At 44.8% G+C, this 17,434-nt stretch overlaps 1 protein-coding gene across 5 annotated transcripts in view; it reads right to left on the reverse strand.

The window, feature by feature from the left end:
• LONRF3 (LON peptidase N-terminal domain and ring finger 3) overlaps positions 1 to 17,434 on the reverse strand; it is a 144,112-nt gene that overhangs the window by 14,603 nt on the left and 112,075 nt on the right. For 4 of the 5 annotated variants that reach the window (XM_036920214.2, XM_036920213.2, XM_057495789.1 and 1 more), the window contains 4 exons: positions 15,816 to 15,938; positions 9,578 to 9,824; positions 8,736 to 8,826; positions 145 to 259 (listed from right to left, as the gene is read on the reverse strand). In XM_036920214.2, coding sequence (XP_036776109.2) covers positions 145 to 259; positions 8,736 to 8,826; positions 9,578 to 9,824; positions 15,816 to 15,938 — 576 coding nt within the window. The remainder of the gene's footprint in view (positions 1 to 144; positions 260 to 8,735; positions 8,827 to 9,577; positions 9,825 to 15,815; positions 15,939 to 17,434) is intronic. The other variant, XM_036920212.2, reaches the window with a different exon arrangement.

The raw sequence follows: 17,434 nt of genomic DNA on the forward strand, positions 1-17,434 counted from the left end.
ATCTTTGCTAGGAGACAGGAGAAATAGACGGTCTGAGGGGGTGTTTTGCCTTGGTACAATGCAGTGGCTTGAGATCCAATAGGATGCTGTCTTAGTACCCAATTCCAAACAAGCTAACCCAATCAAGAAAGAATAATGTTTTACCTGTGAAAGACCATCTTTGCACAGTGGACACTTCGCATTGTGATCTAGGCATCTTTCAAGGCATTTTAAGCAAAATGTGTGCCCACAAGGTGTTGTGACTGGCTCATAGAATAATCTGAAATTTAGAAATCAAAATGGAAGAAAACTACAATAAGATCCAAAATAAAAGAGCTACTTAATGTAAAAATTTTATAGTATTATCTGAAAATTCTGTGTGTTGGGGGGGTGGGGAAGGAAGTTCTTTCTATTAAAAAAAAAATCCCTGCTATTGTTGCACTTTAGAAAAGCATTTGCTTTATTTATGAGCTATATTTTAAAATAATACACTTATTAAAGTTTAAGACATAGCTAGATCATTTAATAACATTAGTTCTAATTAGTTTCTTCTGGGGCATTCAGATTTTTTTCCCATGTCAGGTCCCAGAAAAAGAGAGATTAATGCCCACAGTGTCTATGCAGATTCCATTCTAAAATATTTAGCCAACCTGTTCATCTTAAATATATGTAAACACACAGGCAAACAAATACAGAGAGATAAACACACACACATACACATTTACCCATTTAAGTACTTTATATCATATTACAATGGACAAATACTTGGCTTGTTTGCTAACCTTGACTCCATCTTTCACCTAAGCTCCCTGTTTACTGCCTGAAGGATCTCGAAATTGCACCTGTAATCAACATGTAACTGCCTTTCATATGGATGGATCATTTTTTTAGTGTCAATACAATAATATTGTCAATGTGCTGAAAGACACACACACACACACACACATATACATGAATATGTATGCATACATATACTTCAACTAAACCCAATTTTAATTGCTTTTCAGGAGCTGGATATTTCTCAAAGCAATCTAGGGATCTTTTTAAAAGCTGTTCTGTACAGAGATTCATGGATTTACTTAAAGAAAGGCTCACCTGCAGCAGGACCACTGGGTGGGGGCAGCTGAAGACGACGGTTCAGAAATGGGCTCACACTCACCAAGAGGAGAAAAAGAAGGAAAAAATGCCTGACCAGCCTATTTTGAGCTCACAGGAGTGTTCAGTTGAAAGAAGCGGCCAACTGCACGGCCCCCTCGTGTGGCCAGGAGGTGCATCAGCAGGCTGGCCCCCACAGCCAGGCTGAGCAGAGGAATCAAAACGTCAGAGCTGAAAAGTACTTGAGAAAAAATTGAACCCACCAACTGGAATGAAACTGCAGTCAGAGGGGATGAAGTTGCTTATTTTCCGTGTACACAGCCCACCGTTGGCAGGTGAAAGTCTGTCCAGCTCCCACTTCCAGTCAGATGCTCTTTCTACTAGAACAATGATTGTCACCCACTGCTGTGCTTATTTATTCAACAGTTTTATCAAGGCATAATTGATGTGCAATAAACGGCATAGACTTAAAGTGAACAGTTTGATAAGTTTTAACATATGTACACATCTATGAAACCCTGTCCACAATCAAGATTATGAACATACCCTCCCCTATGTTCCTCCCCACACCACTCCCATCACCTGAGGAACTTTTTCAAAAAACAACAGATACTGGGGACCACAGCTGTGGAGATTCAGATCAGTTGGTCCATGTTAAGGGCCATCTGGATTTTTAAAGCTCTTCAGGCGGTTGTACTGTGTAGCCAGGGTAGAGAATGGCTGTATTAACATAATCCTACCAACCTCTGCATAGGCAAATCCTCTGCATTGGTCTCCAAAACTAATTATCAGAATCACCTGTGGAGCTTTTAAGACTATAGACATGGTGAAGCCCCACTAGATAAACTCTGTGCGATTTCAGCAGGTCAAGAGAAGGGGCAAAGATTTGATTTTTTTTTTGAGGAAAAATGGTACATATTAGGCACCTTTATTAAGTATATTCTTTGTGGGTTTTATTTTCTTTTTTTACTTGGCGGATCACAATATTAAGATGCCCTATTTATAAAACACAAAAATAATACCTAAGTATAATGAATGAAACGAGAAACTAAGTGCCCACCCTCCCTGCCTTGACTCTCTTCCAAATCACATTCCTCAGAGATAATTGTGTTGGCATTTTGGTGTGTGTTCTTTGAGCCCATTTTTTTTTCTTTTGGTATCCTTAATCTACAATTACATGAGAACATTATGTTTACTAGACTCCCCCCTTCACCAAGTCCTCCCTACACACCCCAGATTTGATATTTTTAACAAGCCAATGAAGGTCTGGAGTAGAGAAGACACTTTTCATATATTTACTTTTTTTTACTTTTTGAATGTTATAATCCTATTTTAAAAGTACTCATTTTTTTGGCAGAATTAATAAATTTCAGTTATTAAACTGGCCAAAAAGTAAAATTGATTTTTTAAAAACTCTTTATGATGGAGATCCTAACCAGTATACTGAGGCAAGAAGAAAAAAATAAAAGTATGAGGACAGGAGGGGCAAAAACCAAATATGTCATTATTCACAAACAGTGTGATGGTAAACTTAGAAAATCTAAAAAAATCTACAGGATGATTATTAGAATTAATAAGAATTGATAGAATTATCAAGGATGCTAGATTAACACACACGGGATTATATTCTATATACCAGCAAAGAACATAAGAAAGTAGACATTTTAAAAGTTTCTGTTAGAAGTTTTAAAAGATGACTTTTACAGTTGCTTTTTAAAATCAAGTACCCAGGAATAAATCTCACAAAAGTTGTATAAGACCTCTATTGGGAAAGATTATAAACACCTCATTGAAGAAAGTCATGAAGACCTAAGTCCCAATAAAAATCCCAGTAGGTTATTTCATTTGTTTGTTTGTTTTTGTGGAACTTGACAAGTTGATTTCTAAACTTTATAAGGCAAGGCAAAGGGCCAAGAAGAGATGAGACACTTCTGAAGGGCAGCAATGTGGGAGGACTTGTTCTACCAGACGTCAGAACTTGTTATAAAGCTGTGGTGATTAAAACAGCCTAAGACTAGCACAAGGACAAATAGATCTAAGGAACAGAAACAGAAAGCCTCGAGATAACCCAGACCCATATTCTTGATTTATGACAAATGTGGCGTTTCAAAGCAGAGGGGGGATTTTCGGTACAGAAATAACATTCTCAGTAAATGCTATTTGGGAGAGCTGGCTATCCACAGGGGGTAATGATGTATACACAAAAATCAACTTCAAGTGGACTGTGAAAATAAATGTGAAAGGCAAACAGTAAAACTTTTAGAAGACAAAATTATCTTTATGTCTTCAAAGACGAAGAAAAAATATCTTAAACAAGACACAGAAAAACACTATAAATGAGAAGATTAATAATTTTTACTGCATTAAAATTAAGTACTTGTAATGGACTAACAGTTACCAAAGGGAAAGAGACTGGGGAGAATGGGAGGGTAGGGAGGGATAAGGGCTGGGAAGAAGAAAAGAGGTATTATGATTAGCATGTATAATGTTGGGGGTGGGGAAAGGGGAGGGCTTTGCAACACAGAGAAGACAAGTAGTGATTCTACAACATCTTACTATGCTGATGGACAGTGACTGTAATGGGGTTTGTGGGGGGGACTTGGGGTAGGGGAGAGCCTAGTAAACATAATGTTCTTCAAAAAAATAAAAATAAATAAATTTTAAAAAAATTAAGTACTTGTGAGTTATCAAAAGATGCCATTAAGGGAGCAAAAATTCAAGCCACACAGGAAAAGGTATTTGCAGTTCATATAACTAAGAAAGAACTTGTATCTAGAACATACAGAGAGCTCCTAAAAGTCAGTAAGAGATAACCCAATCGAAAATGGGCAGACTTATATGAACCAGCATACATAAAACTGTTCATAGCAACCCTGTGCATAATAGCCCCAAACTAGAAACACCCCAAATATCTACTATAATAGAACTGAGAATGGGATACTACACACTAATTGGTGGTAGAACTGTACAATGGGATACTATACACTAATGAAAATGAGCAAACTTCACCTACAAGCAATAACATGGATAAATCTTAATACTGAGGAAAAGAAGCCAGAACCAAAGAATGTTCTGGATAATTCAATATATATAAAGTATTTTTTAAATAGGCAAAACTAAATTATACCATCTAGAGATGTATACATGGGTGGTAAAACAATTTTAAAAAAAGAAATAAAAGTCAAGACTGAGGTTTGCTGTTGGGGGAATTGTGAGTTGAAAGTGGAATATGGGCAGCTTCTGGGGTCCTGGCAATGTTTTATTTCTTAAACTAAAAGGGGTTGCATGAATACCCTCTTTACAATATTTTGTTAAAAGAATACATCTATATGTTTATCACTGCATATATTTCACAACTGAAAATGTTTTCCAAAAGTGTGAGTTATAGGCTAATTTGAGAACCACTGCTGTGATCCAACGCCTAGAGCCACCAAACCAGCATATCTCATTTCCTCAGTAATTTGAGCCCTGTGAATCTGGATGCTCTCTATACATTATTTGATGATGCTAACGATGATGATTGATGGATCTCTATCTGCAAAACTCTTTTTCCTGAGAATTTCAAAATTGGGCCTTTGGTGCACTTAAGAATGCAATCAAATAAAATGACAATGATATAGCTGGCTAATTAATTGCAACAAATACTGACACTTGATGAGCAGATGAGTCAAACAGACACAAACGGATAATAGCAACCCTTAGCAAGAGCTATGATTAAAATGCGCCTCAACTGAATGGTCACAAACAAGAATGCTGCTACAGATGCTGCATAATGCATAATTACCTCTTTGAAAGAATTCAAGGTTCAGATGCTTAGAATATATCACCTTTCCCTAATCAATTGACTTCTAAATTCAGGGCTGCTCTGCTACTCCATAAAGGCGGAGTAAAGTGACTAGGAACAGGTAGAATACATGTCTCTTGTTCTTCTGGGTGCTTGTCAACACAGTTTTCCATAGAAATTAACTTCATATATTAAGAGGTGGTAATTATGATTAGTTCCATTTTACTACTGAGGAAATTAAGACTCAGGTTAAATACCTTGCCCAAGGTCACACAGCAAGCTAGTAAGTAGCAAGGGCATGGGATGTGAAGTCACACCTGATTCCCAAGCTCATCTTCCTTCTCTACTATATGACATGGCCATGACCATGTGTCATGATACAGATGTATCTAGATACAGATGTATCTAGAACAGACATCATCCATCCACTTGCAGATGTGCACGCGCACACACACACTTACCTCCCTCCCTCTCTCTTTCCCTCCCTCCCCCACCTCAGAGAGAGATAGAGAAACTATATATAGACAGACAGAGCTAGAAATAGTATATACTCAAATTCTTCTCCTTTTATTTAACACTTTAGGTAATGATTTCAGAAAACACTTCAGGGAACCATTTATAAATCAGAGTTGGGCCAGATTTTCTCAGAAGAGAGCATTTTACACTGTTACAGTGATGGAGTAAACAATAGCAATAATAAATGCTTTCAGTTAGATGTCAGCCCGGATAAAATGTTTGGCTTGTCTGGAAGCAGCTATCTCTTCCCACCAGTTACATCCTTGTATTGTGTTCCTTTGCTGATTTCAAAGAGGGATTGAGAAGCAGAGAGGGAGGAGGGAGGAGAAAGGCAGGCAGAGAGAGACAGAGAGAGGAGACTACAATGAACAGACTCCTTCACACCCGGCTACTTGAGTAGCTAAAATTAGGTTAAATATAAAGTTTTTCATTTCAATTAACAAAGAGGTCACTGGGCCATTAGGTAACTGGTTCAAATATCAGACCTTCTTGCTCCAGATCTTAAAATATCCTTGCCACCAAGGTGCTGCTTCACAGCAGCCCCAGCTGTGGCCCGCAATGGCTAGGGTATCCATATCAGGGAAATCTCAAGAGAGGACTTCCAGTCACTAAAGATCGAGCAGCAGAGTTCTGAGGTGTTACAGTTATGAAGCACCATGCCTCAGCAGAGCTGTCCCAATCCAGCATGAGAGATCTGGAGATTGGAAAGTTTCTTTTCAAATGCACCTTCCAATTAAGTGTTTCATTCCGGCTCTCCACCTTTTCCCCTGAGGAATGCGTAAGGTACTCCTGATTTTCTCTCCAGAATCAGAACAGACAAATTCACATTCTAACTTGTTCTGTACTGGTGCAGTACCATGTAACTGGATTTCATTCTAGAAACTTGCACAGGAGGTACAAATTCTCTAGTTTCATGACTGAAGGGTTGTTTGAAAATCTCATCCCTTAGACCCTCTGCCGTAAAGACACATGAGAGTCATGAGAGAAATAATCCTAACAATAAAACAAAGCAAAACACTAGAGAGGCAGAAGCAGGAACTTTTTAAAGACTGCAATAATGCAAGCTAAAGCATGAATATGAAATAGCCCCTGTCAGCATCTGATTTCTGACTTACTGACAAGTGCTGCTGGAAGTGGAATTAATGCTTCTGACCAAGGGCTACAGTTTTAAGAGCCTCCAGATCAGAAATGCTTCCTGGACCTGGCAGGTTTCTTCTCACCAGAAAACATAACTTACCAGCTCTATAACTTACCTGCCTATACAATAGCCACTCTAGGAAAAGATGGAGTTTTGGTTTGAAGTCTCACTTAGAACAGAATACTGGCTTTTAAACTCAGAGTGAACAAACTAGAAGGGGGTCTTATCCTCTTGGTGTTTATTTCTTGGCACTATTTCTAACCCTACTCTGAAGCCCCCTGTTGAGATCAGGGACAAACAAGATGAAAGGGAGAAAGCAGAGGAAAGGGAACAAAAGAACTTCAACCTCAGGATCCTTAGTACTCGGGGAAAACACAAACAGGATGAGTCTGTGTGTTTGATTTTTCATGCCCTAGATGTCGGGAGGAGTGTTAGGAGGGTAAGTACACCACAGACCTGGGCCTTCTGAACACATGGATTGAAGTCTATCAAAGTCTGTTATCTGAAAGACCATAACCCCATCACAGGCTTAGAGCCATAGTGGTGTTACTTGCGGAGGCCCATTTCTCTGCTTGGAAGCAGATAATTTTTCTCTGTCTCGTTAAGTTGACTCTGGCATGACCCATCTGCCGCTTTGTTAAGAGGGGGAGAGGGAGATGGTAAAAAGGAACTGGTTATACAGCCCATCCCATCTACAACGCCCAGCAGTATATGGAAGGTTTGCATGCTGCTACATTCCAGCTATTCAACTGTTATTATCAGGTCTGCCTGAGCTCATTGGCAAATGTGACAACTCTAATATTTTTTAAGAGAAAGAAATAGTACAACTTCAGGTAATGCCTGCCTTACTCATTTTTATTCAGATGACAAGAAATGTCATTCTGAACACAAACACTTGTGATTGACATGAAAGGCATATGTGCTTGTAAAGGGCAAGAAAACATCCGAGGGCTGTTTTTTGCCTGGATCCCCCTGTGCGGTGGACTGAAAAGCTATTCTTGACATTTCTTCTCTCGGGTCAACCATCTAAACAGCTTTTGTGCAAATATCTCCACCTCCTCTTAATGCTCTTTTGAAAAAAACAACACATTTGAGACTCTACTGAATGGAAACTGCAGAGTCCTGGAAACAGACACACACATGCACACACACACTTTACACACAACTTCAAAAAATCCATAGATCTATTGGAATCCATACACAGAACTTCCTCAGGGGTCCGTCGCTAAAGTTAAAAAAAACCTCTGTTATAGAAAAAAAATTAACATTTATTATTTATTATATGTCAGGCATTATTCTAAGTGCTTTAAATAGATGTTCTCAATTAATCCTAACAACTCCGCAGGGTAAGTACTACTGTTCTCTTTTTTACTGACAAGAAAACAGTGGCAGAGCAAGTCACTTGCTTTGGGTCAAACAGCCAGTAAGTGGAAGAGTCAGGGTTCAAACCCAGGTCATCTCCTCTTGGCCACAGTGTCACAGCTGTGAAATGCAACAAATGAAAGTTTGTTTTTTTTTTTACACAGGCCATGATTGTAGTAGTTTCCTTTTAGGGGATGCAGGGGGAGTGGGCAAGTGTATAGATAATTAGCCTGTCCAGAGAGCTGGGAAAGTAGACGTGATGTGGCACTGGGTGGAGGAGACACACTTGGCCATGTAGCACCAGCCCACTATTAACACTGTTCGTGGCAGAAAACAAAAACTAGTCAAGCCCTCTACTGTGGCACTGACATTAGCCCTTGACCTTTGATATCTTCATCAGGGAAGTTAGTTCCAGGGTCACAAACTTAAATACCTTAAGGGGCCGGGAAAGTAATGCAAATGTGAAATGCAGGCTTGTGGAGGGCAGTGGCAGGGGAAGGGTAGCGAGACCATAAACAACTGGAAAGTGTGTGTCTCATCTTAAAACATTCACATTTAACAACCAAAACAGTCCCATGAAGGCCAAACAAAAGACATTTGGCCTATGGGTCATTACTTTGTGACCTCTGAGTAGAGTGTTTCCTTTCTACTCTGTAGGTATTTCCAAGTCAGGAGTGCAGGGAATGCAATCTGTAAGCAAGGGACACAAGCTAGCCCATGTGACAATCAGTGTCATGATGATTTCCATTTTGTTAGAACCACACTTTTACATGCTGAACAACTGAGCAATCATTGGCAGAAAAGACCAGACACCAGAGAGGAAGAAGCCTCAGGCAGTAAGCGGTAGTACATGTCACATACCTCATACACAGGGAGCATTCAAGGTCAGACGCATCAAAAGATGCGAGTGGAACACTGACAGCAGGCTCAGCCCCCTGGTCAGTGGGAGGATCTGTGATGTGGAAAGCAGTAAGTCAGAGCTGGACCACCTGGGCTTTCACAGACAGTGCTTCTGAGATAAAATAACCCCATATCTTTTCAGTTGGCCACTCTCACCATCTCCCAGAATGGTAATCTGCTGGCCACCTGAGCCACTGAGAATGGGATACCCTAAGGCAGGCTCTCATAGGTTTCCAGCAGCCCCATACAAAGAGAAGTGCAAGTCAGGGAATGTCCAGGAATGCTGGGCACTTCACCCAAGGGTAACAGGCAGCTCACTCAACAGCAGCAGTAGCAGCTCCATGGACTCAGCCAGGCCAGGCCTTCAAAGCTGATACCGAATCCTGGCACTGCCAACCTCCTTTGGAATCAACTCAAGCCACAGCCGCTGCTTCTCAGATGCTATCTATGGGAACACCACTGGGAATGAGTAGTGAGGCTTGATCACACTTCCCGGGCCTAGTTCTAGAATGGGGGTGGGGGTACGGAAAGGATGACCTGGACAAGGGCAGGAGGGCTCATTACTTGAGACTGTGCTTGATCTTCTGCCTTGGTTTCCCATTAGAATTACCACCTAGCAGCCTGCTGGGAACTGTGCATGCTCTCCCAGAAGCTTCACAGCAACCCGAGGTGGCACAGCAAGTGCCCCAGCTGGGCCACACACCTGGTGTCTGGCCAGCCCTCCTTTCCAGGGTGAGGAACTTGCATATACTGGCCACCCCAGGCATCTCCTCCCAGCCCTTCTCCCCAGGTAGAGTCAGTACCTGGCTTAGAGGCTTTATTAGGCATCTCTGGGTCTTGGGGTTCAATTTGATAATGTTTCCTTTTCTTTTCCTGGCATTTGCCAGTCTTGATGGAGGCAGCGTCCCCCTTCTCCTCCTCTCCTTCCTGGTCTTTCATGTTGTCTCGCTGCCCATGCCCCTGGACTTTAGCTGGGCTCATCAGGCTGCTGCAGTCCCCACCGGCTGCTGCTTCCTCCTGTCTAGAACAATGTGGAAGCTCTGGATTTTCCTAGAGGAAGAAGGAGCCAAGCATCAGAATTAGGACCCATATTGTCCTCTGATATCCCTACGCACAGGGGAAAAACAGAAAACTGCACAGTCCTCATCATTTAGTGGACAGAGCTTCACTAAGGGGCACTCGTGAGGTATATTTCCCACCTCTGTCCACACAACATCTGTGGCAAAGGCATGTGCAGCTTGGGTGAAGCTGAGGCACCAGTGTAGGCAGGGACAGAAAGGTGTGTATGGGACAGACTCCTTGGGCTGTGGTAAAGGGGAGAAATGGAAAGCGTAGCACCAGTCCCCTCTCCTAGCCTCTGCCCAGCTAGCACCTTAAGGAGACCAGGGCATACAATGAGGGTAGATCCTGTCACTCAGTACTTCCTCTGGCCCTCACTGCCATTCCCGGCCATCCACAAGTCCCAGCCCCAGAAGGACTTTTGCAGGACTTTGGCACACATGTGTTCACAGGCCTGCAGTTACCTCTTGCTCCAGAGTTATATGTTGCCCTGCTCAAATGAACTAGGGATGAACTCTTCTTTTACTAGACTTTGGGTGAAAAGTCTGAAAGAGAGACAACAAAAATCATTTGGCAAAGTGATCAATAATGTCTCCAGCCTTTTAAAGAATTTTCACCCAGGAGAGGGATATCTGAAAATGCATCTTGAAATAAATCCAGTGACAAGGTGTTTATGCAGATTTACCTTGAGAAGCCTGCTCTACTCTAAATCTATAGTCCACAAGTCAAAATGCTCATGCTGTTTTTCCCCTCTGACCCCCACCAAAAAAATATTGGTAGATGAAAAATGGGGAGTGTACAGTTGTGAGAAAACAGTGAAGTGAGGAGTGGGTTTTCTCAGTCTAATTTGGGTTTTTCTCAGCACCACACCAGTGCTGCATCTTCAACATTCCACAAGCCCCTGGCGTTGCCTATGCAGGAGTGCACAGCTTTGCAAAGCAAACTTGGGGAGGAAACCCAATCCCTGTTCCCAAGCTGGCTCACACTGGAAAGCCAGGGGTGCTGATTTTCTTCATTTCAGATTGAGCTGCAATGAGAAGTCACTTCAGGCACTCAGTTCAGTATTAGTGTTCTCACTCATGTAATAATGATCTCAAACAATTACTGAAATGCACTGGGGGTTCTCTGGTTTCATGAGATACTCCAAGTTTGAACCCCCACCCTTTTTTTTTTAGGTTGGGCACCCCTGCATTTTATTCCTTCTCCAGAGCAGGAAGAGAAGCTAGGAAATGTAAGGAAATGTTCCACCTTTCAGAGAATCCAAGAAGCCACGGAGATCCCAGGGCTTCTGCAGAGAGAACACAGGGCAAGTGGCGGCGAAAGCGCCTTCCTCAGGGAGCCTAGGTATTCAGAGCCAAACTCTGCCCTCAGGCCTGGCCTTCTGAGCCTCAGCTTCTGCCCGCTTGGCCTCTGCTGGGAAAGCCAGGGCCTGGAGCCCATTTCTCTGTGGTTCTGTTCCCTCATTTTCAAAAAGAAAGGAAGATTTAAATACCTGTCTTCCTCCAGAGCTTCACACTTCCCAAATCACTTCTCTCTTCTTGGCTACAAATATGGACTGCAGTCTACTTTCACGTGTAAGACATGGTGCAGGAATATGATGAAATCACTTCCACTTGGGGATCAAATGGAGTTGTCTTTGCATAAGGAACTCAGCTGGCGCTCAAAGACCAGCAGCTTGGACAAACAAAAGGCAGGAAAGGAGGGGCTGGCAGAACCTCTTCCCAGGCTCCGCCCCCAAGCTGATAAGCCACCCTGATTGATGGGCTCCAGGGAAGCAGGCCAACTCCTTTCTAGTTCTGTCAAATCTCTCACCTGGGTCTGACCAAGAACTGAAAAATGAAGGCAGTAAGTCAAAAAACCCATGTCTGGGTCCTGTCTGAAATCCAGTTTTATCTTCAAGGAATAACCATCTAGCAAAGAACACAACCACTAGCGACTCCATTTCCTCTTTCTCAGGAACTGAAGGAGGAGAGGTATGGTTCACTCCCCACTTTTGCCCACAAAACAGCAGAACAAAGCGTCACAAGCGAGTCGGGTGAGTTGAGTTTTACCTGTGACAACTTTGGTAGATTACGGCTGGTGCCTTCAGTACCATTGACTCTACATGCTCCTTTAATCTAGGGTGAGGTGCCAACAGCTTCAGGATATCGGGAGAATGTTCCTGAGAATGCCCCGGGACTGATGGTAGAAAGAAACTAAGGAGAAGCTGTGACATAAAACAGAAGACTTCACTACTTAAGTTTCTACAGGTGCTCAGGTGAATGGGGAGGGGTGGGAGGGAGCAGGGGAACATCCTACAGGGCAAAACTCCAGGAAGGAAGCCTGGGACCAGAGACCCCAGCACACCAGGGCAGGGGTCCGCACTTCAGCGTGCATCAGAAGCCTGGGGAGCTTACGAAAACTCCAGGTTCTGAGGTCCTATGCCTGGCTCCCCCAGGTCTGAAGTGTGGCCTAGGAATCTGGACTTTGAAAAGGCACCACAGATGCCTGTCACCCTAGCCAAAGTTAAGAGCCACCACTCTGGTAGTACCACTTCACAGAAATATCTGCAGTGGGATTTAAAAACCTATGTAGGAAGAAAGAGACAGAGAAGCGAAGGCTGGTGAGAAACATCGGCTAGGGTACCTGGAGTCATGCCCGTAACACTCCAGAGGGTAGGAGACTACAAATGGCTTCTCAGTTCCTCAGTATGTCTTCCCTCTGCCTGCCCATTTTGCTCCCTCCTCCCCCAGTCATCATCCCTGGACCTTTAGTCCCTCCAGCAGTGAGGTGTGAGGAAAAGGAGACTGCAACCTTCATCCCTCTCTCCCAACCTCTCCTCCCCCATTCTGTCCTTCACTTTCCAGAGAATGTCCGGTAACTTCACCTACTGGGGGCAAGCAGGTTCCAGTCTATGCCTGGTTTCTCTTGCATTTGGATAAGCTGGGGTAGGGGAGTTTGGGGTGGGAGGGTGGACGCAGAAGGGACTGGGAGTCAAAGATGTGTGTTCTACTGCAGGCTGCACTACTAGCTGCCCACATTCTGGCTTCAGTTCTCCCCTATGCCAGCCAGGATTGTGAACATACATAGGTACTCATTGCATGTAACAGGTAACACAGGAAAGCAGGTCACTTGGCTTCTAAAACACAGTCAAGTGTTTACCACTGAGCAGCCCCAGCAGTGTATGCAGACTCACTAAAGGATGCTCCACCCCTTGCTCAGTGTCATAGTCAGGGAATTCAATGATCAAGGCATCTGACAGACTCTGACCAAACTCCCTCCAGTTTGCTTTGTTCCCTTGCTGGCCCACAGCAGTTCCTTCATGATGTTTCTTCAGATGCCAGCACCTTCCACATAGCCAAAACCTGCTCAGCCTTCAGAGCTAGCTCCAGGGCTGCCTTCCTACTTCTCCAGGCTCCTGATCTTGCCTGTCCTTTCGCATTGTCTCCGGTACTGTAGTATAGTATCTCACGCTTGGTCTTGTGTTAGCCTCAAACTGTGTCACAGACATACATCTTTCTCTCTAACCAGATGGTCAGCTTCTAGAGGGCACATGATGGATGTCCAATAAATACACATCACACTAGATGGAATTGAATTAAGACATTTATCCGCCCCAGGGCTTAGGGAAAGGCCTAGTCCTCAGGTCCATTTCTTTCCAGCTCTTCCCAGGCCTAAGTTGGTAAAGGAGTGAGGTGGGGAGGTACTCACAGGTCCAGGGCCATAAATGCCAGCTTTCAGAGGCCCGTCCTCCACAGAAGCCAGAGTCGGCCCTCAGAAGCCCTCCTGAGAGGCCCAAAAAGAGTGTGATGCTCTCCAGTAGGAGGGAAAGGGAGGCAGAGGGGAGAAATCAAAGGAGACAAGACAGAAACAGCAGCAGCATTCCACTTCATCCCTTTACTATAAGCCTTCCCAGTGGCTTTGGAAAACAAAAGTCGGGGGCAACTCTCAATGAGAATCATCATTCCATATGCATGAAAGTCCGTTCCACTTCAGTGTCAGCCTTAGAAAGGCCCAAATGGGGCAAGAAGGGGAAAAAGGAATCTGAGGTAAAAAAAACATTGAAAAGAAACCAAGGCCTCTGAGTCTCTAAGGTGGCTAATGAATGCCAACTGAACCTGAAACATCTCTGTCAATCTGTAGTGTAAATCCAGTGAATAAGCACTGCTGAAGGCCCTCAATGTTCTTCAGTGGCTGCCATGCCCTCGTCACACTTAGTGGAAATCTGCCTCTAAATTCTTGCCCCAGCTTCGGAACTCTGGAACACTCACATGGGCATATGCTCACTTGTATTGTCTGGCATTTATACTGCCTCGGATGACGCATGCAAGACTGCAAGGTCCTTGAGGATTGAGACAGTGGCTTATGCCTCTTTGGGTCTCCAGAGCTTACCACAATGCTTGTCCCATCCTGCTAGGCAGTCGTGGAACACTAGATGATTTATAAAAGCGGCTCAAAACAAAGGTCAACCCAACTGATGATACCAGAGCCTCTCAGGCCAACTGGGAAATGGACAAACAGGAGTAAAGAAACTACTCACCCCTGGACACAAGAGCTGCTTCTGTGGGCCTCTGCACATTCTGTCCTCAAAACCAAGTTTCTTCTAACTGCCTTTGTCCATCTACCCCAGAACTGGATTACTCTCTACCCGGCCCCAACTGTGAGCACTGAGACTCCTGGCATGACCTCCTGGGACAGCAGGATGGTAGAGTGGCAAGAAGGCAGACTCCGGAAGCAGATGGAGTTGTGTTCGCAGGCTCACCCACCAATCACTAGCTGCATGACCTCAGGAAAAGTCACCAGGCCCCAGCTTTCTCATCTGTAACATGGGGATAAATAACAGTACCGACCCTCATAGGGATGCTGTGGGGATTAAATTACATCTTCCACAGAAAGCCCTAGCATAGTGCCTGCTGCATAGGAAATGCTTAATAGATGTCAGCTATTCTTCTTCTTCATGCCATGGACTACAGTTCAATTTGGGGAAGAGTCCACAGCCTGGGATATCCTCCACCACCAGTACTCCTCTCGAGAACACCTTTGTCCACACTCCCAAACCAGGTCAAAGCAACTTCCCAAAGGAGAAATCTATGAGAGGTAGAACCTCCAGAGCTCAGCTTCCTCTAGCGCACTGATTTTACTAAAGATTCCTTTCTGGAGCCTTTGGAAACCAGGCCTGTCTCTTGCTCCCTTTCTTCAGCCACTTCTCTGTCAAACAGCCCTGGGACAGAACCACATGGGGCATGGTAGTGAATCGGGGATGGGGCACAAGGAGAGCCGAGGCTACCCCTGACTGCTGGCATCCAAGCTGCAGACCACTTAGCCAGACACCATGAGAGCACGCTGCAGAACAGCAAGGAACAAGGCCCACACAGAGGGAGCACTCGCCTAAAAGAACCACCACATTCTCCTGGGACCCAAGCGCTGGAGTGACGGTTTGGATTATACCGTAATGGTCCCTGTCTTACATTTGAGAGACACTGTGTGTATTTTATTTCTAGCAAAGGAGCCGAAGGTTGGAGTTCTATGTGTGGCAAGGTAGATGGGGTACAACATCCCTTCTGAGAGCTGGCTGCCCTGTGTGGCCATGAAGCTGTGACTTAGCCAAAGAAAATTCTACAACTGCAGGCAGCCCCACACCCCTGAGCCCTCACCAACAGCCAGAATCTCCTCAGGGAGCCTCCATCCCCATGTTAACTTTTTTGATTTTACTTGGTTTTGGATTTTTCCCACTAACCATCCAGACTCTGAGTCAAAGCAAGAACATTCCTCATAGGTTCCTACAAAATGCAGGAATTGCTCAGTCAGATTGTACTCTCCAGGAATACAGTGTTTCTGGGCAATCCGTTGGCAGTTGTGTCTCCCTCCAGTCTTCTCAACCCAGGGAGCCACCCACTCAGGACCCTGAATTCCAGGGAGGGCAGTTCCTTCATTCCCTTCCCTGGAGAAGACAGAGAGGTGGGAGCCTGTTAGGCAGCTGGACTTGATGTCATCTCAACTCACCCTTTGGGCTTCAGATCTTGCTCTTGTGTTCTTTCCATCGAGGGACACACAATATAGAAACTCCCTTAGTGCTTCCTCCACTTTGCCTAAGGTGGCTAAGGCTTGTGCTTTTCTGAAGTGTGCCTGGAAGAGAACATTCACATGCAGTCCCACTCTTACTCACCTTATCGTTGCTGCTATTATTAACACTGGCTAAATACTCAGTGGGTATTCACTATTGTGTAAAGTGTTTTAAAAGGGCTATCTTATCTACAGCCCTCTAAGTAGACTACTGTTCTAAAGCCCACTGTAAAGACAAAACTGAAACCAGGAAAGTGACTTGCCTGAAGTGACATGGTTAGAAAGTTGTGGAATCAGGGTTTGAGCCTGGGACTGACTGATACCAAAACTTAAATTCTCAACAACTGTGCCATGCTGCCTCCCCTGCATGCCACCATGGTATTGGAGGTGTCACCAAATGCAGCACGAATCCCTGTTTGAGTGCATACTAACTAGACAGGCCTTCCTATTACTAGCCTGTCAAGTAGAGATCTAACCCACATTCCTGACCTGAGTGGCCATTTTCAGAAGAGGCCCAAAGGAAAGGACATGACATCTCCAAGATCGCAAAGGTAGCTGGTGGCAAAGCTGGAACTAGAGCTGTGGTCTGGGACCCCCAGAATGCTCTTCTGCACAAAGCCTACTGCCCTTCAGGGGGCTAGGCAGGGGCTGAGCAAATGCTTTCACTCCTGTGGGCTCAGCTCACCTCTGCTCCCTCACCACATTGTTAAAAAGTATAAAGAAGTTTTACGACCCTTCAGGGGCCAAGCTCAAGTGGCCTGGGAGACTCTAGGGGTGGCAGAGGAGCATCCCGAGGAAGAGGGAGGAAGGAGAAAAGAGGTGGGAAGAGGGCTGCCTCCTCTCTGTCCCTTGGGAGAGGTGGCCTTTGCAACCTGGCAGGGAGGGCCTTCCTCTTGAGTCTGGGGAATGTTCCCATTCTCTTGCCCACGCAGCTGGCCCCGAGTCTAACTTGGTGAAGGAAACGACCCAGGTTGCAGCACTGGGCACTTCCCTGCCTCCCTTCCAAACATGCCTCTACAGGCCCCTGCACCCTCTGGCTCCAGCCTGGCTACAGGGGCTGGCCAAATCTCCCTTCTTGAGCAGAGGCCCCTGCTCTGAAGCTCTTAGGGACCTCCCCTCGTGCCCCTCACCTTCCTTCTGGAGCCTGATCTCAGCTGGTACTTGGGTGCTGATAGCTTCCCTCATTGCTCCTCCCAGCACTGATGACCAGGGGCCGTCTGGAGAAAGGCTTGCATGAGATTTCAGGGCAGCTAGAGGGCAGAAGTGAGGGAGACTGGAGAGGCCTCTGGGATCTCCCAAATCATACTGAGCAGCAACCCACATACTCTACCTACTCAGGGCAGCCAGCTCCCCCCACTGAGAGCTGCACTGCCTGCAGGATAATTTGAGTACCACTGGCTGGATGGCTGAATAGGGCTGCATGAGGTGAACCCCTCCCTTGGGGGCATTTCATACAGAAGCGGTGGGAAATATGCAAATGGGGTGTGACATGGTTTTGAATCATACACATCAGTTCAAGTCTTCTCTCAACCCCCAAGATAACAGAGATCTCTGTCATT

The sequence above is a fragment of the Manis pentadactyla genome, chromosome X, assembly GCF_030020395.1.
Source record: "Manis pentadactyla isolate mManPen7 chromosome X, mManPen7.hap1, whole genome shotgun sequence".
Lineage (NCBI taxonomy): Eukaryota > Metazoa > Chordata > Mammalia > Pholidota > Manidae > Manis > Manis pentadactyla.